The following is a 24,819-nucleotide window of genomic DNA, read 5'->3' as shown; positions in this document are numbered from 1 at the left end:
ATGTTCTCATGCGTGCGCGTGGGCCCACACACACACCTCTCCCTTGCACACACATAATAATAGTAATTTTAAATTAAGGAGAAAGTTGAAGATTGTGTTAATTTAGGGTGAGTGTCTCCTTGGCAGTGGTTTAAAATGAGGGTTGTTTGTTTTTGAGACAAGGTCTATCTATGTAGCCCTGGCTGTCCTGGAATTCTCTAGGCTGGCTTCAAACTCACAGAGATGCCCCCGCCTCAGCTTCCCAAGAGCTGAGATTAAAGGAGTAAACCACCACGCCCTATTTTCCTTTCCTTTTTTTTTTTTTTTTTTTTTTGGTCTTTTCCCCTTTCGTTTCTAAACTTTAATTTTGTCAACTATTTAATTCCTATCGATGTTTGTCCACTGTACACATGCAATTCCAGAAGAGGCCAGAAGAGGGCACCATATCCCCCGAGACTGGAGTTGCAGCTGGCTGTGCGCCACCATTGTGGGACTGAACTTGAGTCCTCTGCAAGAGCAGCCAATGCTCATAACTACTGAACCTGCTTTCCTGTCCCCACCCCGCCCCACCCCACCTTACCCCACACCTCTTTAGGGGACAGGTTCTCACTATGTATCTGAGGGGGTTCAAGACCAGTCTGGGCTACCAGGCGATACTATCTCCTATAAACCCAACAAAACAAAGCAAAGTGAGCCCAGCATCTGGGGCCTGGGTTCAGGCCTGAAATCTTAGCGCTCTGAGAGACTGAGGAAGGAAGAGAGACTCAAACGTCAAAACGCCGGGGCTGGAGGGGTGCTCAGAGGTTAAGAGTCCTTCTTGCAGAGAGCTCACGACCATCTGTAACGGGAGTTCCAGGGTATCTGATACCCTCATACAGACTCTAAGAACACCAGAACATACATGTAAGCAAACCCACATTTTTATTTTTGTTGTTTCTATACAGGGTCTCTCTATGTAGCCCTGGCTGCCCTGCAACTCTCTATGTAGATCGGGCTAGACTCAAATTCACAGAGATCCACCTGCCTCTGCATTCTGAGCGCTGAGGTTAAAGGTGTGTGCCATCATGCCCAGCTTAAAATAGTTTAAAGCATCGTGAATAGCTCCGGTCAGCACTGGGGTGAGCAGAGATCACGGCCAACGGCTACTAAAGAGGAAACTAAAGAGGCTGCTTGCGGGCAACCGGGCCAGTTCCTGTGTGTGTCCGAGGCCGGTTTTCAGGCTCCAGGAGACAAGGACCGGTCTGATCACAACACTTGGGATTCATGTCTTTTCCTGCAGGAAGAGAGACGGGGCGGGGGAGTGTGAAAACAGATGGAAATGTAATTTTTTAATGACAGCAGCAGATGGCAAAGAGACACAAGAGTGTATTCACACCATGTCGGAGCCGTGTGAGCGCGCCTGGCCCAGCCAGAATGTGCGCGGTGGGGCTGTCTCGATGGCTCCCCCGCCAAAACCAGGAGGCGGGCCAGCTGCAGGCAAGAACAGGCCGCTCACTCGCTCGCTCGCTCGCTCGCGGGGAGGGGCGGGACCCGCTGCCAGGCTGCACACAGCCACAGGTGGGTGGGAAATACCTGTGGCCACCTGGTGAGAGCCGGAGGCTCGATCTGCGTTCTGGTTCTTCCAGACGGGGTGCGGGGCTCCTCCGGGTACCCACGGCTCCCAAAGGCTAAGGCGTTTGTGGACGTTCATCTGTCCCCCTGGTACTCACTGCTCACGCAGTAAGTTGCACCCCTGACTCCATCCGTCTCAAACTCCCACAGAAGCCTAGACAGCAGCCAGGCGTGGCCGTTCTCTAGACTCCGTACTTGGGAGGCAGAAGCTTCAAGTTTGGGGCAGGCCTGGGTTACATGATGAGTTGCAGGCTAGCCTTGGTCATAGACACCCTAAAAAAAAGAAAGAAAGAAAAAAGAAAAGAAAAGGAAAGAAAGAAAGGAAAGGAAAGTTTCTGACTTTCTCTCTCTGACCCCCTTTGCTCTCTCTGACTCTTTTCTCCCTCTCCTGCCCCCTCCATGTTCCTGGCCAGCGTTTTCTCTTTGTCTCTTTGTTCCAGCTCCATATCTTTCTCTCATTCTATCTCTCCCCTCTCTCTTTCTCTGTCTCTACTCCCTTCTCAACCCCCCTTCAATAGAATAAACTCTATGCTATACTAGACCTACGGCTGGTACCTTGCAGGGAAGGTTGCCTTAGCATGGGCCCGCTGAGGTACCCTAACCCACTGCACCGTACCTCGCTCTTTAAAGCATATTGTTGACTTTACAAAACACATCAAGGCCAATCACAGTTATGTCGAAAGTTAAAACCCAGCCTGGGCTAAGTGGGATCCTGTCTCAGAAAACATAAGCAAAAAGTTAATGTTAATAAAAAAACAGGTAGCCAGGCAATGGTGGCACATGCCTTTAATCCCACCATTGGGAGGCAGAGGCAGGCGGATTTCTGAGTTCGAGGCCAGCCTGATCTACAAATTGAGTTCCAGGACAGCTAGGGATATGCAGAGAAACCCTGTCTCAAAACAAAACAAAAATAAATAAATAAATAAATAAAATTTTAAAATTAAAAAAAAGAAAGGAAAAGAAAAAGCTCTTTCCATTTTGCTGCCACCATGCAATGAAATGAGGAACACCCAGAAACTCCGGGGCCACACGAGCCACAGCCACAGTAACTACCGCAAGCACCCAGGAGGCCGGGGAATGCCAGAGGCCTGCATCACCACCGGAACAATTTTGACAAATCCCATGCAGGTTACTTTGGGAAGATTGGGATGAGGCATCACCACTTGAAGGGGAACCAGAGCTTCTGCCCAGCTGTCAAACTGTGGACACCGGATAGCGAGCAGACACGAGTCAATGCTGCAAGAAAAAACAAAAAACAAAAAAACAAAAACAAACACAAACAAACAAACAAAAAAGACTGAAGCTGCTCCCATCCTTGATGTTGTGCAATCAGGCTACTACAAAGTTCTGGGGAACAGAAGGTTCCCTAAGCGATCTGTCTTCCTGAAGGCCAAATTGTTTAGCAGAAGAGCTGAAGAGAAGATGAACGGTGTCGGGGATGCCTGTGTCCTGGTGGCTTGGAAATGCTAACATTTTCAAAGCAAAAACAAAATCAACAACAACAACAAGTTAGTGCCAAGTTCTGTTTGTTTTGAGACAGGGCCCCATCTCTTCCAGGCTGGCCTCGAACTTGCTCTGCACTGAGAATGCCTTTGCACTTCTGATCCCCTTGCCTTGCACACACACACACACACACATACACACACACACACACACAGCTCCGGAATCACAGGCGTGTGCTACCACACCCAGCAAAGCCTCAGCTGGGAGCCTGTCTATTTCTCTTGAGATTAAATTGGAGCTGTGGAAGCTGTGGGCCGTGTGGGAGGAAGGCAGGGGCGTAGACCACCCTTCTCATCCCAGGATGTTATGGGGTCACACTGCAGACTGACAGTTTTCAAAACCGCTGGTGCTGAGCTCTTTGGAGGGAAGTCCCCAAGCACAGCCACATTGACAGGACAGGCATTGGGAGGTGCCTCCCAGAGGAGGGATCCTGTATCCCTTTCAGAATGGTGATTGTCTTGACTGCCTTATTTATTTCTTTGTTTATCCTTCATGCTACGATGGTCCGGGGTATCTTTTACTTTGCATTATGGTCCAACACCATTTCCTCTTCTCTTCAAGCTGGTCTGGCTTTCCCCTGGGAGTACATTCCCTTGAGCCCTGTGTTCCTGTGTCCCTGTGGCAGGGGCTTCTGTGGGTCTCCCCTCATCCTGGGACTAGACCCTCATCTTCCAACTGCTTCACCCAGAATCTCCTTTCCTTCTTTCTCTCTTTTTCCCTTCTCCTTGATACCTCTGTTCTTAAGACAGCGACTTACTGTGTGGCCTGAACTATTAATCCTCCTGTCTCAGCCTCCTGAGTGCTGGGGTGATAGGTGTGGACCACCTTACCCAGCTCCATTCTTGAAGACTGGTTCCTAAGTTCTCTGGTCGCTGGTTTTCTTTGCCCTCTAGTGGACAGAGCAGGAACTGCATCGATGAGATGTGCCACCCCAGCTCACCCCGTTCACAGCTGCCAAGTCAGGTACAGTGTCCCTCAGTGGCTGAATGAAGTCTTATTCTGTAATAGTACCAGGAAGCCATAAGAAGCAGCAAAGGGGCTGGAGAGATGGCTCAGTGGTTGAGAGCATGTCCCGTTCTCATGTTGCAGAAGACCCAAGTTTGGTTCTCAGCACCCGTATCATGAGGCTTAGGACTGTTTGCAGATCTCCATCTCCAGGACACAGGACATCTGTATGCCTCCTCTGGGCTCCCTGACACCTGCGCTTGTGTGCACAAACCGCTACACCTAACTACATAAAAGAAATATTTCTTTAGTCGTTTTGTTTATTTTATTTTTGTTTTTGTTGATTGCGGTTTGGTTTGGTTTGATTATGGGGACAGAGTTTCTGTGTAGCCCTGACTGTCCTGGAACTTGCTCTGTAGACCAGGCTGACCTCAAACTCAGAGATCCACCTGCCTCTGCCCCTGCCCCTGCCTCCCAAGTGCTGGGAGTAAAGGCTCGTGCAACCACAGTCCCACTCAAATATTTTTTAAAAAACACACAAACAAACCTGTCCTTTGCTATAAGACTGTGAATAGTATGCTAAGTGAAAGAAGCCAGGCCCGGAAGACAACTGTAACATTGTCTCATTTACCTGCTGTGGCAAATCCTCCCCCCACCCCATCCCCTTCAGGCCCGAGGCGGGGAGAAAGGAAACAGTGGCCAGGGGGCACAAAAAGTGTGTCAACAGATGAGAGGCGGCCTCTGGGAGTCACTATCCAGGCTGGTGACCACAGACTGTAATAGCAATGTCTACTCTGAGCTCGGCACAGTGGTCCACATCTGTAAAGGAGCACCTGAGAGGCCGAGTGGGAGGATTTCACATTCAAGGCCAGAGTGAGTTCAGGGAAGGCTCTTTCAAATTAAACAAATCCACACCCATATAATGCTTCAAGACAGCTAGAGCATGGGGCCGCTCTGAGCCCTTGGGCCCTGTGTTTAGAGCCCAAGGCCCTGTTCATGGAAAGTACCTGCTCTGTCCCAATCCAGATAGCAGAACTTGGATATCCTCATGACAGGGAATGACCTGTATTTTGAGAGGGTAGATGTTAATTAGGATCATTCTAACATATGTGTGTGTGTGTGTGTGTGTGTGTGTGTATTAGCTATAGATATGGACTATATCTGGATATATCAAGCTAGCATATTGGACTCAACAAGTAAATGTGTAAAATGAATATTTTAAGTAGATATTTAAATTTCTACTTACGTATGTACATTGCCTGCTTGTCTATGCATCACATGCTTGCAGTACACTCAATGGCCAGTAGAGGGCACTGACCCCCGGGGACAATAGTTATGGAGAGTTGTGAGCTCTCTGATGTGGGTGCTGGGAAGCACACCTGGGTCCTCTGCAAGAGCGCGTGAACCGTCTCTCCAGCACAGGCATTTGTGAATTTGTTGTTTTGTTTTGGTTTTTTGTTTCCTTTATTTTTTTTTTCCCCCCTCTGTGTAGCCCTGGCTGTCCTGGAGCTTGCTCTGTAGACCAGGCTGGCCTCAAATTCAGAAATCTGCCTGACTCTGCATCTTGAGAAGTGGGATTAAACATGTGTAGTACCATGTACAATACAACTGTTTGGTTTTGAGACTGGGTCTGCTGTAGCCCAGGCTATCTTCAAACTGGCTATGTAGTTAAGGATGACCCCTTTAGACCCCCTCCACATCCACCTCTCTTACACAGTTTTTTTTTAACAAATAACTATCAAAAGATGTATTTGTATTATGTATTTTATGTATAGCAGTGTTTTGTCTGCATATATATTTCTACACCAGAAGAGGCCATGGGATCCCATGGGTCTACACTTGTGAGCTGCCATGTGGGAGCTGGGAATTGAACTCAGGACCTCTAAAAGAGCAGCCAGGGCTCTTAATCACTGAACCATCTCTCCAGCTTCCAATTATTATTCTTTAGTTAAAAACAAAGCAAACTGGGTTTGGTGTGGTGTGTGCGCCTGCAGTCTCAGAATATAAGAACACCAACCAAAGGCTGTTGGGGTTGGTCAGTGTTCCAAGCATCTGCTGCTGGTGCAGAGGTTCAGCTACAGCACCCACATCAGACAGACAGCTGGCAACCACTGCTAACTCCACTTCTCAGAGACTCAGCCTCGCCTGCTGGCTTCCTTGGACATTACACTCACAGACACAGACACAGGCACACACACACAGACACACAGACACACACACCTTTAAAAGACCCACAAAACAAAACAAAATTATTTCTCTAGGCCAGTAAACCAATAAGCCCCCCCCCTTTTTTTTTTCTTTTTCTTTTTCTGTTTTGCAGTACCAGGTATTGCACCTGGGGCTCTGAGAATTCTAGCCACTGAGCCAGATATCTCAAGGTCCTATCTATTAACCAGATACAAAATCACACCAATGCCTCTACCTCTAACCTTTGGCCTTGTGAGGCATCCTAGGCCCCTGAGGTAGGTAGGGGTTTTTTTTCCCCCTAAAGCACTAAATAATGATGTGGGGTCCTAAGTATCCACTTTAGGTAATCTGGAGGCTGCTAGTGCCAATTGTCATCTTGATACAATGTTTCGGTCTCAGTGGGGGGTGGGCTACATCAGGGAGGCCTGTGGGAGACTGTCTCCATCGCTATGCACAGATGCAGATTCAAAGCCCGTGTAGCCATTCCCAGGGGTGCAGCTTTGGTCTGTAAAAGAGGAGAAGGCGGACTGGGCGCTAATCAGACTGCATGCCCGCTCTCTGTTCTTGTCAGCGGCGTGAGGTCAGCTGTCTACACTCCTGCTTTGACTTCCCTGCAGCGAGGGTTTGTAGCCTGGAACTGTGGGCTGAAGTAAACTGTTCTCTCCCAAGCTGCTTTTGTTATTTCCCCCCTCCCCGACACATACACACCATGGCCCCACTGTCTCTGCTTTCTTTGCCCTTCCTGTCTGTTCATCCCCTGGGTGCTGGGGCGGTGTGTGTGTGTGTGTGTGTGTGTGTGTGTGTGTGTGTGTGTGTGTTGATCTCTGAGCTTCTTAGTGTTCAGGGAACCTGGGACCCATCAGATGGCATGGTGGCATACACTTTTACTCCCAAGACTTGAGAGACCGAGGTAGGAGGATCTCTTGAGTTCAAGGCCAGTCTGATCTACAGATCGAATTCCTGGACAGCCAGGGCCATATGAAGAAAACCCTGTCTCAAAAAACAGAAAAACAAAAACAACAAAAAAAAGCAAAAACCACTGGATTTTGAGCACATGTAATTCAGTGACTTTGGCAAACTCACAGACTGGTGGAATCTTTACCCAGAACCTCCAAGGAAGAGTGAGTACTGCGAACAGTCTCCCATCTCCCCTTCCTCCTGGGCAACTGCAGATCTTTCTGTTGCTAGGGACCTGCGTGTTGGTGGATGCATGGTTGAAGAGAATCACGCCGCCCAGACTTCTGAGTCTGGCTTTTATAATTTTCTGTGCATGTTAAGCTTCCCTCCCTCCAGCCCAGCTTGATGCACAATGGGTCTGAGTAGGGGTGGGAGGGTGGGAGGACTGGGGGAGACTAGACTGGATGGACACACACACACACACCAGCAGCAGCACCTCCAGTGTGCTGGGATTGGAGGCCTGTGCCCAGCAGGTATCATCTTTGGAGTTTTATCTGTGCCCTATTGGAGTAGCTGCTTGGGTTGAGTCTTACCCTTGGTGTGGGGTAGCCACCCTTTCTCCCTCTGTGTATCTGCTGCCAGAAGTTGGTCACACCTGCTTTTGGGTGTTATAAACTCTCTGCCAGAGAGACACGTTGAAGCATCCTGTAGGGCGCAGGTACCCTCATCCTCTGCCCCAGAAGCCCAGTGTCCGGCCACTCAGCAGCACTGTCCCCGTCTTACAGGAAGAGGCATGGAACTAGCTGTTCTCCTACCAGCCTCCTGTCTGTCTCCTATCGCCATCCTCTCTGTATACTGCCTTTGCTCTTTTAGAGACTGTGCAAACCAGGAAGCGAAGCACAGCCAACTCGGGAACACAAATATTTGCCAGTCAGGAAAACGTTCCCCCGTCAATCAAAACCCAGACAAGCTGGTACACATACTCTGTAGGAGCGGGAGGCAGCTTCTGTTTTGGCATGGTCCAGGTGGCTGATGGCTTCTCCTCTGAATGTGTCTCAAGCTTCTTTCCTCCATCCTCAAAAGGCAATGAAGAAACTGAGGCTCCAGGTAGCCACTCAGCGTCCAGTGACCTTTGACTTGTTTCTTCTGAGAATATTTGTATGGATTCATAACCCCATAAAGGGGACAAGGGTTTGCAAGAGATAATTTCCATTACAGATAGGCAGCAGGCAGGTTTCCAGGGTCCCTGCAGGGAGCAGGATACAGCTCAGTCAGGAGCCATAGTTGAGATGGAACAAATTTTCTGCCTGGCTACAGAAAATCTAGACTGAGCATCCTTTATGCTTGTGTGTGTGTGTGTGTGTGTGTTTTGGTGAGATGGAACTCAGATATCTTAGTTTTCTATTGCCGTGATAAGACTCTGTGAACACAGCCAAATTAAAAAGAGAAAGCACTTAATTTCGGGGTTCACAGTTCCACAGGGTTAGAGTCTATGACGGAGGGGAGTGTGGCGGCAGGCAGGCAGGCAGGCAGGCAGGCAGGCAGGCAGGCAGGCATGCTGTTGAAGTAGCTGAGAGCTTACATCCAATCCACAAGCCCAAAGCAAAGAGAGCACAAACTGGGAATGGTATGGGCTTTTTTTAAAAAATATTTATTTATTTATTTATATGAGTACACTGCAGCTGTTTTCAAACACACCAGAAGAGGACATCAGATCCCAATACAGATGGTTGTGAGCCACCATGTGGTTGCTGGGATTTGAACTCAGGACCTCTGGAAGAGCAGTCAGTACTCTTAACCACTGAGCCATCTCTCCAGCCCCCAGTATGGGCTTTTGAAACCTCAGAGCGGGCTGGTGAGATGGCTTAGTGGGTAAGAGCACCCGACTGCTCTTCCGAAGGTCCAGAGTTCAAGTCCCAGCAACCACATGGTGGCTCACAACCATCTGTAACAAGATCTGACTCCCTCTTCTGGTGTGTCTGAAGACAGCTACAATGTACTTACATATAATAATAAATAAATATATTTAAAAAAAAAAAAAAAAAAGAAACCTCAGAGCCCACCCCCCAATGACATGCCTCCTCCAACAAGGCCACACCTCCTAATCCTTCCCAAACAGTTCCACCAACTGGGGACCAAGCATTCAAATCTAAGAACCTGTGGGGGCCATTCTCATTTAAACCACTATAGCAGGGCTGTGTACATGGGGGGGGGGGGTGTACTGGCTAGTTTTGTGTCAACTTGACACAATTGGAGTTATCACAGAGAAAGGAGCTTCACTTGAGGAAATGCCTCCATGAGATCCAACTGTAAGGCATTTTCTCAATTAGTAATCAAGGGGGAAAGGCCCCTTGTGGGTGGGACCATCTCTGGGCTGGTAATCTTGGGTTCTATAAGAGAGCAGGCTGAGCAAGCCAGGGGAGGCAAGCCAGTAAGGAACATCCCTTCATGGCCTCTGCATCAGCTCCTGCTTCCTGACCTGCTTGAGTTCCAGTCCTGACTTCCTTGGTGATGAACAGCAGCATGGAAGTGTAAGCCGAATAAACCCTTTCCTCCCCAACTTGCTTCTTGGCCATGATGTTTGTGCAGGAATAGAAACCCTGACTAAGACAGGGGGTAACCCCTCTATTAGAGTACGCCCCTATCCTTGCATATCTTTATTTTTGAGATAGGAAATGCTGAGTGACTCAGGCTGTCCCTAGCTGGTGATCCTTCTTGCTTCCACCTATGGAATACTAAGATTACACCTCACCTCAGCGCCCAGTGGTGAGGGTTTCACACTCAGATCCAGCCCCTCTTGTCCTTACCAGTTGTAGGTGACCTATTCCTCCCCAGGAGCTACCCTGGTCTGCTGGCACCCTGCCAGAGTCACCCTGATTATAATGCCTATTAATAGTTCAGCTGTCCTCACAAGACTCCTGATTCAAAATGCCCCTGTGGGGCCATATTAATGCAAGGACTCTAGGGCTGTTGGCTTACCAAGGCACTCTGTACAGAAGGCTTGAGGGCATCAGGCTCCAGGGTATAGCTCAGTGGAAGAGGCTGTGCTTATCATTTTTGAGGACCGGGGTTCCATCTTCACAATTGCAATAACAACAATAATAAAAGAATGATAATACGTGTGCAAACTTGTCCCTGTAGTCTCACCTGAGGTTTGGTTTGCCAAAGTTCTGATTCTGGGCTCTGTCTCGAAGGATCTGCATGGAGCAGATAGGGGAGGCGCATTTTCATTGCTTTTAAACCATCTGTAGAAAGGGCAAAGACTAAAATTAAAGGGAAAACACTTCCTTCGATATGGCGTCTGTGTGGACCAGCCAGCCATGTCCGGGGACCCGGAGCTGACTTTGAGATGAATGCGTTTATTCCTGGATCTGTGTTTCGCGCAGGTGAAAACTCGGCTCCAAACCTTTACCCTCAAAGAGTGGAATCAGGCGAGGGACTCAGCCTGCTGCAGGACGCAAAGGAGCAAGAAGCCATAAGTACACAGCCTCCAGCTCGTGGACAGAAGGGGGCGGGCGCAGGAGGGGCGAGGCCGAACGAAGGAGGGGCGGGAGCAAGAGGCGGGGCTGTACAGACCCGACCCAAACGAGGTAGGTGCGGGGCCGTGAGCGTGGTAGGCGGGCAAGAGGCGGAGTCGAGGCAGACCCGGAGACCAATGAAAAAAAGCGGACGGGCCAGAGGCGGGGCCTAGAGAGGGTAGTGACGTAGTAGGGCGGGGCCGTCAGGGCTGTAACTCGCTGGATCAGGATTCAGGAAGCGTGGAGCCCAAGTACTGGAAAGGGCATCGGTAGGCCTTAGAGGGGCGGGGCCGGCGTACAGCTCCGCCTACAGACCAATCCGCGAGTTTGTACTAGCTGTGACTTGGAGGCTGCGAAGAGAGCAACGTCTCTATAGGGCCGCCGCAGGACGTCTTCCGTTCGAGGGGCGGGCCCCGCGCGGTGGCGGGAAAGAAGTGCCTGAGGCGCTGCCTCTGAGTCGCGGAGGGGCGGTAACGGGCCTGGGCCGCCTACTCTTCAACATGGATGCGGCCGAGGTGGAGTTTTTGGCCGAAAAGGAGTTGGTGACTATCATCCCGAACTTCAGTCTGGACAAGATCTACCTGATCGGGGTGAGCCAGGGCGGTACGGGGCGGCGGCCTGGGATCATGCTCGGGTCACCGCTCCTTTCCACCTGGGGTCTGCGTTGTCCTTGCAGGGGGACCTGGGGCCCTTCAACCCCGGCTTACCCGTGGACGTGCCCCTGTGGCTGGCCATTAACCTGAAACAGAGACAGAAGTGCCGCCTGTTACCTCCGGAATGGATGGATGTGGGTGAGCATTCCCGGGCCCGGGTGGGCGGGCTTGTACGGGGAGGGGGCTGTAGTGATGGCGCACGCCTGTAGTCCCAGCACTCTTTAGAGGCGGTAGAGGCAGGAAGATCTCTGAGTTTGAAGCCAGCTTGGTCCACAGAGGGAGGTGCAGGACAAACAGCCAGGACTACACAGTGAAACCCTGTCTGGGGGTGGGGTGGTGTCCTAGTCAGGGTTTCTATTCCTGCACAAACATCATGACCAACAAGCAAGTTGGGGAGGAAACGGTTTATTTGGCTTACACTTCCATCACCAAGGAAGTCAGGACTGGAACTCAAGCAGGTCAGGAAGCAGGAGCTGATGCAGAGGCCATGGAGGGATGTTCTTGACTGGCTTGCCTCCCCTGGTTTGCTCAGCCTGCTCTCTTATAGAACCCAGGATTATCAGCCCAGAGATGGCACCACCCACAAGGGGCCTTTCCCCCTTGATCACTAATTGAGAAAATGCCTTACAGCTGGATCTCATGGAGGCATGTCCTCAAGGGAGGCTCCTTTCTCTGTGATAACTCCAGCTGTGTCAAGTTGACACAAAACTAGCCAGTACAGGTAGGGATTGGGGAACAGAGATGCAACCTTAAACAAGTTTTGTTTTTGTTTGTCTTTTTTTGTTTCTCTGTGTAGCCCTGGCTGTCCTGGAACTCACTCTGTAGACCAGGCTGGCCTCGAACTCAGAAATCCGCCTGCCTCTGCCTCCCAAGTGCTGGGATTAAAGGCGTGCGCCACCACTGTCTGGTGACTCTGATAGTCTTGAAACTGGGACCCCAGTTTCTGTGCCTTGAGGGGCATCTTTAGCACCCCTGTCCCCCAAAGCCTGAGTCCATTTCCCAGTGTCTGCTGGCCAGGGTTGGGGAGCAGGGGAACAGACTTCTATTGCCTTTGCTACATGGAGAGGAGCAGTCAGGAGTGCAGGAGGCCTCTCTGTCCTGGGATCTGAGGTCAACAGAATGCTGTCGTGTGCCATGCGGCTCTGTCTTCTGGAAATGTGTGGTTTGCAGTTGGCCTGTGGTCACGTGGCCATCACCTTGTTATCCTAGGTTTTCTCTTGCATGAGTATTCTGCATCTACTTACCCATCCTGTGAATGGGTATTTAGGTTACTGCCCATTTTGAAATATTTTTTTTTATTTTTGTACGTAAGGGTGTTGTATGTATGTATGCATGTACGCCACTTGGCGCACAGTGCCTTCAAAGGCCAGAAGAGGCTCTCTGGATCCCCTGGAACTGGGGTTACAGGTAGGTAGTTGCTGCCACATGAGTGCTGGGACCCAAATCCAGGCCCTCTGACAGAGATACAATTACTCTTAACGGCTGAGCCATCTCTCCAGCCCCGTTTCCCAGTCTTAAAAGTCATTATTGTGTCCGTGTGTCTGCACATGTGCCGTGTGTGGCGCAGGGGTGAGCAGAGGACAGCGTGTTAAAGAGTGGGGTTCTGGCCTTCCACAGTGTCTAGCTTCATCAGGCTTGGTGACAGTCACCTTTATCTATGGAGCCATCTCCCCAGTCCCCAGGTCACGTCTCATTTTGTACCGTTGTGTGAGCCTTTCTGTAGATCGGTGTTTCCCTTTGGTTGGTTGAGACGGGGCCTCATGCAGCCCAGGCTGCTGCCTGCTTGCTGCGTAGCTGACACAGGGCTTCACCTGATGACCCTCCTGCCTCCACTAGCCCTCTTGCTGGGTGACAGGTGTCTGCGCTCTGCCTCCTGGCTTGGTTTTCCTTAGGATAACCAACAGATACCTCCTGTTGGGGACCTGTTGGGCTAGAGGACAGATGATTCTTAAGTTATAAGCGGCTGCCAGACAGTCCTGCTGAGTGTTGAAAGGTCCGAATCCCACAGAACTGTCGAGGAGGTCACATTGTCCCACATCCTGGCCAGAGGTTTGGCCTTGCCGGTGGAGGGGCCTCACCTACGGAGCTCTGGACCCCGGCGCTGACAGGTCGTGGAGAATTGGCTTCAGGCATGAGTAGAAGGCAGGCAGCTAGGTCAGAAGAAAGTCCATAGGTAGTGGTGACAGCTCTTCCTGAGACATGTCTGTAAAGCTTTGATATGAATGCCCCCCACATTGTTTGTATGCCACATACACATGCTTATTGGCCACGGGCAATACCAGCACCTGGTCAAATTGTAAGATTAAAAATGTTTTCTCAGCCGGGCGTGGTGGCGCATGCCTTTAATCCCAGCACTCGGGAAGCAGAGGCAGGCGGATTTCTGAGTTCGAGGCCAGCCTGGTCTATAGAGTGAGTTCCAGGACAGCCAGGGCTACACAGAGAAACCTTGTCTTGAAAACCCAAAAAAAAAAAAAAAAAGTTTTCTCATTCAGGAGGGGTGCACGCCTTTAATCCCAGCACTTTGGAGGCAGAAGCAGGTGGCTTTCTGAGTTCGAGCCCAGGACAGCCAAGGGATACACAGAGAACCCATGTCTTACAAAACCAAACCAACCCGACCGATTGTTTTCTTTGTTGTGGTGATGGTGAAGCATCCTGACGTCTGTGTTTCAGAGAAACTGGAACAGATGCGTGATGAGGAGCGGAAGGAGGAGACATTCACCCCAGTGCCCAGCCCGCACTACATGGAGATCACGAAGCTCCTGCTGAATCAGTGAGTTAGCACAGGGACAGCGCATCCCCTCCGTGACCCGAGTCTCCTCCTGCTCCCCTGCCCAGTCCGTGGTGGCTTAGACACTCAGTTTCTCATACAGGTGACCTGGAGGAGGTGTCTGCAGGGTGTCCAGGCCGTCTCTGTTCTCTCCTGTTCTTTCTCTCTCCTCCTTGGGTTCTAACGTTCCTGGTCTGTCACCTGTCACTGGGTTGTAGTGTGGCCGCTGACAGTCTAGCAGCAGCCTTTTCTCAGGTACACGAGCTTCATTGAATCCAGCTTTCCCTGAAAGTGTACGGATCTGGCTTCCCTGCGTCTGTCACAGGACTGGTCAAGGGTGTTGAGTGGGTGCTGGTCCTGAGCCATAGCGATAGATGTGCCCTGGCAAGCTCTGGGTTTGAGCGTTCGTATCTGTCCCAACTCGGTCTTCTGGTTTATTCTCCATGTAGTGGGCAGGCTGCCTGGTGCTGCCCTGGCTGCAGCCCTTAGCCTTTCTAGCTTCAGTCTCTAGTCAGAGTGCTCACAGCAGGTGCCCCGTCCCTATCTCTCACTGCTCTCCTTTGCTCTCAGTCTGTATTTTTATGATCCCAGTGGTCTGCTGTAGAACAGGTTTGTTTGTTTGATATGGAGTCTTGCTTTATGGCCTACACTGGTCCTGAACTCTGGGCTTTAGTGGTCCTCTTGCTCCAGGTCTTTCTTCCTTGCCTAGGGTCTGCAGAGCTTTGTTCTGGCGTGTGCCACAGTGCAGTTTTGGAGTCCTCCATGTGCTGTGCCATCGTGCCCACTGTCCTAGATGGGCAGGGCCTGTCTCCAGCAAGCCTCACACAGGGGCGCTGAGTGTAAGCAGATGCCCAGGCCTAACTTACTTAGCATAGGCTAGACCCTGCTCCCTCAGCTGTGCGGAAGCAGAACTGGCACCAAGACCAGAACCGTGCTGCTCGCTTAGAGCAGCTGGACAGTGGGACTGCTGTCACTGCTCCTTCCGAGAGCAGTGCTCCTCAAGTGCTCCTCAAAGATGGGAGGCCATTCTGTCCTCTAACAATATGCTGTAAACATGGTCATGTGGGCCTGAGTTCCCATTTGGGTAAGAGAACAATTGTGACCCTGTGAACTGGTCATAAAACCGCCACACAGTCAGTGCCCATGGGAGTCCATAGGACACAGCAAGGCCTGGTGGGGCCAGAGAAGGCGTGTAAGGAACGCAGAGTTGAGCAGGACAGCAGAGTGTCCCAAGGAGCAGAGAGAGAGAGCTGAGGTGGGAGGAGCGATAAGGCACTGTGACTCTGTGTGCTTTGGGGGGGTTGGGGATCAATGTGGGCACACAATGGGCCATGGGCTCTGTGTTTATGGGGAGGCCCAGGGAGCTGGCGTCCGCAGAGCTCTGCGGGAGACTGGCAAAGTTGTGGGGGCAGTGCTGGGAAAGGGGAGAGCCTTGAAGCGTGACTGAGAATCAGACTCTTGCTCCTGGTGGATTAAGCAATCTCCCAAGACATTGCGGGTGGCATCGTACTTTTAATCCCAGCACTGAGATGGGTGGGGGATAGGGACAGACAGGTCGCTGAGTTCCAGTTTGGACTACTTTACGACTTGCAGGCCACCTTGGGCTATGTAGTAAGACCCTGTCTTTTTTGTTTTGCCTGCACATGTGAGGGAGTCAGATTCTCTAGAACTAGGAGTCACGGGCAGTGGACTGCCATGTGGGTACTGGAAACCGAACTCAGGACCTCAGGAAGACCTGCCAGTGCTCTTAACCACTGAGCCGTCTCTCCAGCCCCCAGACACTGTCAAAAACCAAAACAAAACCTTACTGTGTAATTTATCTGGCCAAGGAACACAATTAAAAGTTTTTTTAAGTTGGGTAGTGGTGGCACATGCCTTTAATCCCAGCACTTGAGGCAGAGGCAGGCAGATTTCTGAGTTCGAGGCCAGCCTGGTCTACAAAGTGAGTTCCAGGACAGCCAGAGCTATACAGAGAAACCCTGTCTCGAAAAACCAAAAAATAAAAAAATAAAAAAAGGAAAAAAAATTTTTTAGCCAGCCAGTGGTGGTGCCAGCCTTAATCCTAGCACTTGGGGGCAAAGGCAGGGGATCTCTGAGTTTGAGGCCAGTCTGGTCTATAATGCAAGTTCCAGGACGTCCAAGGCTACACAGAGAAACCCTGTCTGGAAAAAATAAAAATAAAAAAATTTTTTTAAAGATTTATTTATTTATTATATGTAAGTACACTGTAGCTGTCTTCAGACACACCAGAAGAGGGCATCAGATCTCATTACGGATGGTTGTGAGTCACCATGTGGTTGCTGGGATTTGAACTCTGGACCTTTGGAAGAGCAGTCGGGTGCTCTTACCCACTGAGCCATCTCACCAGCCCACAAATAAAATTTTAAAAACATTTTTTTTGGCATACATGTGTTGGCATGACATGCACACAGAGTTCCAAGGACAACTTTCAGGAGTTGGCTCTCTCCTAGCACGTGCCTCCAGAGACTGGCTTTAGCTTGTCAGGTTTAGCCACCAATACCTTCACATGCCGAGCTGCCGCACTGGTCCAGGGACCCAGTTTTCCTTTGTTCTGTAGTTCACTTGCTGAAGATCTGGAGGTCTTTGTTGTAAGCATAAGATCCGAATGCTGTGTTCATATTCAGTTCACTACACACACACTACCACAGATCTGCCTACAGCTCCTGAGCTGGCTGGCCTTGGAGGCTCTAGCTCAGCCCAGAGTGCCCAGTGCTGGGTCGCACGAGTCTGCCTCTGTCTCATGTGAGCTCCTTCAAAGGGTGGCTTCACGTACATCCTGAAGGAAAGTTGTCACTACCTGCTCACCTTAAGCTTTGAGACTCTGCTTTTCTGCTCTGTGGTTTTGTGTCCCCCACAGTGGCAGTCCTGTCTCTCAGCCTTTGTGAGACTAGACATACCACTTAAAGGGCTTTGCACGGAGCTTGCCTGGTGGTGATGGATAGTGAGCCTATGTCACTGTTAAAAACCAGGGAGCTGCTGATCTGAGCCAGCCTCCATACCAACTTGAGATAAATTACACAGCAGAGGCTGTTGTTATCCTGAAGGGAGTGTCCCAACTGTCCAATTTCTCAGTTTTCATTTAAAGACATATTCTTATTCCTTTTTAATTCCATGTGTTTGTGTCTGTGTGGTTATGTGTGTGTAAGTGCAGTGCCCAAGGAAACAAGAGCGAATTGGATCTCTTGAAGCTGGAATTTCAGGCGGTTGTTAGCTGCTCCACGGAGGTTGCTGGGAACTGATTTAGGTCCTTTCAAGAGCAGTATGTGCTGGTAACTGCTGAGCTGTCTCTAGCCCCTCCAGTGTGTTATTGTCTACAAGATTTGTACTATCCTGCATGTATGTCCACGTGCTGGGATTATAATTTCCACTCCTGGCTTTTAGTACGTCACTGCTCTGTCATTCTGTGTAGCCACTGGCCATGGCTGCTAAGCTTTACCTGCCGACATCCTAACCCAAGGAAAGAACAGAGCCCCAGGATTCTCTCAAGTCTGTGCGAGGCTCCCCCGACCCCTTTCAAACGGAGTCTCTATGTATCCTTGAACTTCTGATTCTCCTGGCTTCATCCTTCTGAGTTCTAGGGTCACAGTCATGTGCTCAAGCTTCGTTTACAAAGATTCGTTTCTGTGCATGTGGCTGTGACCGACTTCACGTTCCGGGTCCACAGAGGCTAGGATGCATTGTATCTTGGTATAAGCAGTCGGGCATTGCCCGCTGGATGCTGTCAGTGGAACTGGTATCCTCGGGAAGGGCACAAAGCACTAACTGCTAGGCTGTCCTGCCCCTATGCTGCTGTTTGAAGCAGCCATTTCTGCCTGTCCCCGGTAAACTTACTGAGTGCCTCTATATTTCTGCCTCTTTATCTTCAGTGCTTCTGACAACATCCCCAAAGCAGACACCATCCGGACACTGATCAAAGACCTGTGGGACACACGCATGGCCAAGCTTCGAGTGTCTGCTGACAGTTTTGTGCGGCAGCAAGAGGCACATGCCAAGGTAGGCATGGTTCTCCTGTCCCTGCCCGGTGCCAGTGGGCACTGCCTGCCAGTGTGACCGCTTCCCAGGGAGCTGTCAGGCCATGCTGCCTGCTCAGCATGAAACAGGGATTTGAAGCTGTGCTTTGAGCAGTGGCTCACTGGGACTTGGGGGTTTGGCTCTCAGAGCCTGCCTACACCCTCAGTACCAGGAGCCAACAACTCACGGTTGAGCAGTCTAGCTTTGCCTTAAAGCCAAGACTTCCTCCGCTCACTTGCTTTTGTGTTTCAGCTGGACAACCTGACCTTGATGGAGATCAGCAGCAGCGGGGCCTTCCTCACCCAGGCCCTCAACCACATGTACAAGCTCCGCACAAACCTCCAGCCCTCCGAGAGCACCCAGTCGCAGGACTTCTAGCCAGAGGCCTCTGCTGTGCAAACCCTGCTGTGTGCCCTGTGTGGCGGAGATTGGGGGAAGAGTGTGGAACACTGGTAAGGTTGCTGCCCGTCTTTGTCAGAGGTCAGCCATACTGCAAGTTCAACTCCATTGAACAGAGAAGCCGCCAGCCTTTCTCTTCCACCCAAGGACTGCACGCCAAGCACAGCGAGTGTTCGGGCCAGCTCAGCTCAAGTGTCTTCAAGCTTGGCCCGTGGAAAGCTGTATGTAGTTGAGGCTGAGCGTGAGGGTGGGGGTGGTGATACAAAAAGATGAATTTCGTCTTAACATGATTTAGGAAGATTTTATTTTTCGGGATGTCAGAAATTACAGCAATATATTCATAAATACCTAATTACTACATTCAACAAATAATATTACAATACAGTTAATTCAAACAAGTACACTTAGAACGGGTTTAATTTCACAGCATCTAAACTGCCCCCAGAGCGACCGAGGCACCCGTCGGCCCTCCTGCCTGGGTCTGGGTCCAGGGCCCCAGCAGTGAGGCGTAGGGCACACACAAGTACGGAACCAGTGAGATGCCTCCTCGGGTCAAGGCAGCCTCTAGGGTTGAAGTAAGCACTGGATAGACAGTGGGGACAGGCTACAGCAAGTAGTGAAGTCAAAGCTTGCGTACTTGAAAGAGTACAGACTGCTGCTATAAGTGGCTAATGCACACCTCAGAGGTGCTGAGCCTGCTGTGCAGGCCATCTCCATGCTGGGGCCTGGGCAGCTGAGGGCAGGGGCAGGAGGCATCTAGCTTGCAATTTAGCTTAGCTGGTTGAGACTCTCAGTGCTGTGAGCCTGGCTGTACCCTCCCTGCCCCCACTGTTAGGGTGGGGCTTGTTCTGGATGCCCTAGTGGTACAGTCTGGTGTGATGGTGCAGGTGGGTGTTTTTAAGATCACCATGTACCGAAGTGTTGACAGCCTTCTCTCTTGTCACTCATCTGCGATGGTGGCGGGTCTCAATTACATGAGACAAGTGTTTTTAAAAGATCTGATCCGACACCCGTGACTAGCTCGGTGCATCCCACCCAGGACAGATGGCAGCAATCACTTGCAGGTGGAGTGGGAGACATGGTCAAGGACTGGGATTTTTCACATACATGCTGATTTCACAGTCTAGAGCAGATCTATAGCAGGGCTAGGCTGGAGGGATCTCCAGGGACAGTGTGGTACCTGGGAAGGGGGCTACTGTGGTCTTGTTAGCCTCATCTGGCTCTAAGACTGTGGGATGGGAAGAATGCCGTATGTGGGCTGAGTGGCAGTCATCTGCCGCTTTACTGGCTTGTACCTGGTTCTGATTGTCACTTTACTTCTGAGCATGGGGATATTCGGTCTCCAGATGCTAGAGGTGGCCCTAGAAGCTCCAGGGCAGGCAAGGGCATTGGGAAAGGCTGTAGGCATTGCTAGTCAGCGGCTCAGCTTGTGCCCCAGACTGACCTGGGAGGGCATCGCTTGCTCTGGATGGCATACTCAGCCAGAGGAACTCCTGTGGGACAATGGAAGGGACTGTGCGTGTCTTTAAGTTATGGGTTCTGCCTTTCCCAGGAGACATTTACCAAGCAGATTTGCAGAAGCTTCTAGTCATGGAGGTGGGGTGAGCTTGGGAAAGCAGCACTGGGCACAAGCAGCATTTAACTGGGAAGTCGGGCAGGACTCGGCCCAGGGTGTGCGGCCTCTGCCCTCCTTTGGATCGTTTTCTCTGACTGGCTGTGGGCAGAGGAAGGTGCTTTGCTGACAGGCCTGGTGGCACTGCCTTGTCTGAGTTTGCTGAGAACCAGAGGGGTGCGGGTAGGGGCAGGGGTGGAGCAGGGACAGATGTCAGCCAGCTGCTCTGTACAGCCACTGAGCCTGGTGGCTAAGGGTGGGCTCGGCCTCCTCTTCCCCTGTCCGATGGAGGACAGTCGGAGGCTCTTTTCAAGTTGGTCAGCCCTGACTGAAGTGCTGAAACTGGGAAGGAGATCCCTTAGCGTTGAGCTTTCTGCCAGAGCTGTGCCTGTCTCCGGAGCTCAGCTCCTCACAGCTTTGCCGAGTCCCTGCCGCACATGGGTCATCTGCTTTGGAGAGCAGGCAGCCCTAGGCCCCTCAGCCCTGCTGTGTGGGACACTGCACAAGCGAGCTCTCCTGCTTCCTAGAACTGAGCAGTTAACAACATTCTGACCAGCAGCAGTACAAACACTAAAAGCAAGGTTTTCTTTTTTTTTAAATCCAGAAAAACAGAAACAAACAAACAAAAAAACCAAAGAAAACCCCCAAACAGGAAAAACAAACAAAATTCCCCAAACCACATATTAAAAATGGCAGGCTTTTTATAACAATAATTAAAGTAATAAAAACATACAAAACTTTTTTTTTAATATATACACAGTACAAGGCTGAAGCACCTTTGACTTTTCTCTCAAAACGTACGTTTGTATGAAAACACCACACACGGCGGTAGCAATCCAGTGGGTAGGCTATCTGTGGACAGCTCCACGCATCTTCCCCAAGGAAAACAAGGTACTTTTGGGTGTGGGTTTGCCTCTTTTCCTAAGAGCTGTTCCAGGGAGAAGCTTGTGTGCTCCCAGGAGCAGTGGCTTCGATGATGACGCTTGCGGGAAGGCGACAGACGGACGGGACTGATGGGGAGCCCTTTGCTTGTACGCACCCAGCCTTCCCGGCGCATTAGTCCCGCTCCTGGCAGGAAGAGGTTAAACCCCAGGGCCGCAGCAACAGCAAGCTGGGCTCTCGTGGCACAGCTATACCAGAAACAACCAGCTGGCTCTCTCCCTCAGCCACATGCACGGTGGACGTCAGTGTCGGAGGAGGATGACGTGGGGGGAGAGAGGAAATAACGCCGACCTCAGAAAGAGAAACTGAGTCCTAGCTGAGACAGGTGCCTCGGTGACATTGGCGTCGAGGTGATCTCCTCTCTGGAGCCTGGAACCCTTTGTTTCATGCATGGCACGTTCTCAATTTGTAAGCTTCAAACCTCCCAGTGAAAAATATTAAATATTCAAGGTAATAAAATAGATAATATTTCTATACTATAGGTTCAGCCTAGTGCAAGGGAAACCGTCACCTCGGATATCCCTTAAAGTAGCCCCTAGGCCAGTGCATGGTGGGCAAGGCAAGGCACTTCCGCAAGTGGTCCAGCTCCGCCTGGAGCCGCTCCCGCTCAGAGACCATCTTCTGTTTCTGACTCCGAAGCTCCTGGGGAGAAGATGCGCGTCAGAACCATCTGTACACACAGCAGCGTGAGTGACCTCTGGAGGTTGCTAGAACATTCTTCCGGCACCACAGGCTCCCAGAGAACCAGTGTGTACTGCTGCCTCAGCTCAGGCTCTGAATCCCAGGTCCGACCGGCCCCGCACATGTGCCCACCCTGGGGCGGGCACAAGGGCCTCTCCTCAGATAACATCTCTTTATTCCTAACACAGGACCTTACTATGCGTCCCAGGCTGACCCCAACTGACCTCAACCTCCCAGATCTGCCTGTCCCCTGGGGGCTAAAGCATGGCGAGTATGCCTGGCACTGAGTTCTGATTTCTCGGGAGCAGACCTGTCCTCTCTGGGGGTGCCTGTACAAAGCCCATGGCCGACTCACCGCCATGCTGTGAGACAGCTGCTCCGCAGTCAGGCTGAGGCTGTAGTTCTGCGCCTCCAACCGCCGGCACTGCGTCTGCAGCACCTGCCGCTCCAGGTTTTGCTCTGAAAAGACAAGAGGTGGCGATGTGTCATCCTCTTAGGAGGCAGCGTGTCTTCAAACCATGCAGCGTGTTCTTTGCTACACCGATGCGGCCAGGCAGTGGGGAAAACTGGGAAAAACTGCGATGTCAGTGGCGCAGGCAGGAAAAGCATCCTTAATTCGCCGAATCTGATTCACCGAGGCACTACCACAGAGTGCTTCGGTGAACGACACACGACCGCGTAGACTGACAGACACTCGTCAGCCGTGGAGCAAACAAAGTAGGAAAGGAAAGAGGGGAAGACAAAACCTGACGGAGGAAGAAAGCTTAGGCTGCACCTAGTTTCACAACCAAGACAGGTGACAAGGATAGAAATACGCAGACTGGAGAAGCACTGTCCCTGTTCTGATTCACATGGGGAGGCTGGGCACAACCACACGAGGAAGCTACACTTGTCAGCCATGGAGAGTGAGCCACAGGGAACAGGAAACCCTCGCAGGGTTTGACAAGATCCTGAAATTCACACAGCTGCTAAGGACAAGCCAAAGTGAGCTGCCACAGGGGTGCTGCTGCCATACAGCAGATGTGTCCTCAGAGTGACAGGGACAACCCAGGGAGGTGTCCTGGCACACCCAGGAAAGCATTTCCATTCATTCTGTCTGAGATGTGACTGGACTCCGTTTCTGCAGGACGGAACCAGGTATAGGAACAGTGAACTGGTAAACCCAATAATCCCAAAATGTGGGAGACGGGACGGTGCCTTCTGAGGAAAGGCAAACTCGAATAGGTGCTTCTGCTCTAGCAGTCTCTAAGTTCTTCACTTGGTATCCAGTTCCCAGTGCCTTTCAAGGTTCAGTAGCTCACGCCTATGATCTCAGCACTCAGGAGGAGCCCACAAGTACCAGGGGACCTGGGCTACAGAGTGAGACCCTGAACTCACATGCAGTATTTACGGCTTTAGTAATTAATATGCCAGAAAGAGAAAGGTAAGGTATGGGAGGAAGGAGGTAGCCTAGAGATAGGCCAAAGGCAGTGCTGCGCCCAAGTACTCTGAGATGGGCCAGGGAGCTGCACACGGAAAATGGGGGACCACCACCTCTCTCTAGGACTGTGGGTGCGCAACTCGGGCTTAGACAAAAACACCTAGAATCTTCAGTGTGGGTTCACAGCATGGTGATTAGGGCTGGCCAGAGCTCAGCTATGTGTGGAAACCAGGCAACATTCTGTCATGTCCCACCATAGCAGGGCTCAGGGCTGGGGTACAAAATATACCATAGGCTTGCCCTGCAATAAAATCAATGTCTTAGCATTGATTACCCAGTGATACGTCCCTTAGATGCCACCTGAAAGAGCCCCTCCATCCTAAGGAGCAGGGAGCAGACGGCCTCTAGAGTAGACAGACTGGATCTGACGATTACCCATCCGTGCAAACCCCTACCTTCTATGTGTTCCTGGTAAGCTTCAAAGATTGCCTCAATCCCTTGCCACTGGCGCCTCGGGGCTTCCTCAGCTTCCTCCTCGCTGTCCTCCTCAGAGTCCTCCTCAGAGTCCTGGTCCGCCTCCTGCATAGGAGGGCCCTTCCTCCCCATTGGAGGCTCCTGTTGTCCATTGTGCTGGGGCAAGGGGACCCTGCTGGAGGACTGCAGCTCGGGAATGTTGTAGTGGATTGCCGTGTCGACTTTGTGGCTCTGCTCTGCAGATAGCAAAGCAGAGTTCCCTGGGGAGAGGAAAACAGGATCTTGAGGGGCAGGGGCTCGACTGACAGCAACTTTGTAAGCACAGTATGCTGCCTGAGCAGGGGCAGGGACAGGGACTGTGGCCTCCAACGGAAGGGGCTTCAGGCTCCGCTGGTGGCATCACCTGAACGCTGCCCAGTGACGCCACCTGGAAGAGCCCCTCCACCCTAAGGAGCAGGGAGCAGACGGCCTCTGGCCAAAGCTGACACTTCTCTTCCTGGAGCTTCCCCTTAGTGGCGAGGTCAGAGGTCAGCACTGATGGCTTCCGCTCTGGCTTTCCTGTCTGGTTTAGTCTGGCTGGCCTGCGAGCCTCAGGAATGCAGTCTTTGCCTCCACTTAGCCTTAGCCAACCTAGCGCTCACCTTTGATCCTGGGTCCCAGCAGCAGAGTCAACTGTGACAAACACTGGGAGCTCAGCCTTCACAATGTATGTGAAGCCCTCAGACACAGACTGGCATGGCTAGTCAATTTCCCCTGCTGGGGGATGTCTCTGTCTCTGTCTCTGTCTCTCTCTCTCTCTCTCTCTTTCTCTCTCTCTCACACACACACACACACACACTTATTCCACCTGGGTGAGCAGGGCAGGAGAAGCCGCTGTCCCTACCTACATTCACTGGGCCCTGGGCGGTAGGCACACAGTTCAGTACCCTGGCAAAGAACCACTCTCCGAGTAAGCCCATGCAGATCCTGGGAAAGCCACAGCTGTGGGCCGTGCATACAAAGAGGACACGGCCTTCCTGAACTGTCATTTGCTAGCTGTCCCAAATGTGTGTGGTTCTTGGGCAGGTACATTAGGCCCTGCTACAAGCCTGGGAAGTGATCGAGGCTTGGGTCTCCCCTTCCGGAGTGATTCACAGGCATTAAAGGGTTAACTGGTACCATCACCGTGTAAATGGCCTGTGTCACCCAGTACTGTGACA

At 51.3% G+C, this 24,819-nt stretch overlaps 2 protein-coding genes and 1 long non-coding RNA gene across 23 annotated transcripts in view; 1 reads left to right on the top strand and 2 right to left on the bottom strand.

Moving 5' to 3' along the window:
• Positions 1-877: 877 nt before the first annotated feature.
• Positions 878-10,979, bottom strand: Gm10614. 11 transcript variants are annotated; one of them, XR_879250.3, is made up of 5 exons: positions 10,535-10,979; positions 10,270-10,367; positions 7,716-8,368; positions 5,046-5,101; positions 1,551-4,324 (listed from the first exon to the last, which is right to left on the bottom strand). It is a non-coding gene; the product is annotated as a predicted gene 10614 (long non-coding RNA). The 11 variants fall into 11 exon arrangements; XR_879251.3 differs by having other exon boundaries at positions 1,551-4,092; XR_879252.3 differs by having other exon boundaries at positions 8,106-8,368.
• Positions 10,980-11,080: 101 nt separating this feature from the next.
• Gins2 (GINS complex subunit 2 (Psf2 homolog)) lies at positions 11,081-18,890 on the top strand. Its single transcript, NM_178856.1, has 5 exons — positions 11,081-11,230; positions 11,317-11,431; positions 13,964-14,063; positions 17,948-18,074; positions 18,345-18,890. Exons 1-5 carry the CDS (start codon positions 11,141-11,143, stop codon positions 18,468-18,470), a joined length of 558 nt encoding a protein of 185 aa, NP_849187.1. The 5' UTR covers positions 11,081-11,140; the 3' UTR covers positions 18,471-18,890.
• Gse1 (genetic suppressor element 1, coiled-coil protein) overlaps positions 18,773-24,819 on the bottom strand; it is a 352,883-nt gene continuing 346,836 nt past the window's right edge. For 8 of the 11 annotated variants that reach the window (XM_006531145.4, XM_006531146.4, XM_006531147.4 and 5 more), the window contains 3 exons: positions 23,602-23,880; positions 22,082-22,185; positions 18,779-21,687 (listed from right to left, as the gene is read on the bottom strand). In XM_006531145.4, the coding sequence (XP_006531208.3) occupies positions 21,553-21,687; positions 22,082-22,185; positions 23,602-23,880 (518 nt within the window). In that variant the 3' untranslated portion in view covers positions 18,779-21,552. Of the gene's footprint in view, positions 21,688-22,081; positions 22,186-23,601; positions 23,881-24,819 lie in introns of all 11 variants that reach the window. The other 3 variants (NM_198671.2, NM_001145897.1, NM_001145896.1) reach the window with 1 other exon arrangement.

Source organism: Mus musculus, chromosome 8, assembly GCF_000001635.26.
Source record: "Mus musculus strain C57BL/6J chromosome 8, GRCm38.p6 C57BL/6J".
NCBI classification, from domain to species: Eukaryota; Metazoa; Chordata; class Mammalia; order Rodentia; family Muridae; genus Mus; species Mus musculus.
Note: the sequence above shows the minus strand (reverse complement) of the source record. Positions and strands in the feature narration are given on the sequence as shown.

Coding starts and splice junctions, on each gene's coding strand:
- Gins2 (NM_178856.1), top strand. CDS start 11,141: ATGGATGCGGCCGAGGTGGAGTTTTTGGCCGAAAAGGAGTTGGTGACT. Junction 11,231..11,316: donor ACAAGATCTACCTGATCGGG/GTGAGCCAGGGC, acceptor TTGTCCTTGCAG/GGGGACCTGGGGCCCTTCAA. Junction 18,075..18,344: donor AGCAAGAGGCACATGCCAAG/GTAGGCATGGTT, acceptor TTTGTGTTTCAG/CTGGACAACCTGACCTTGAT.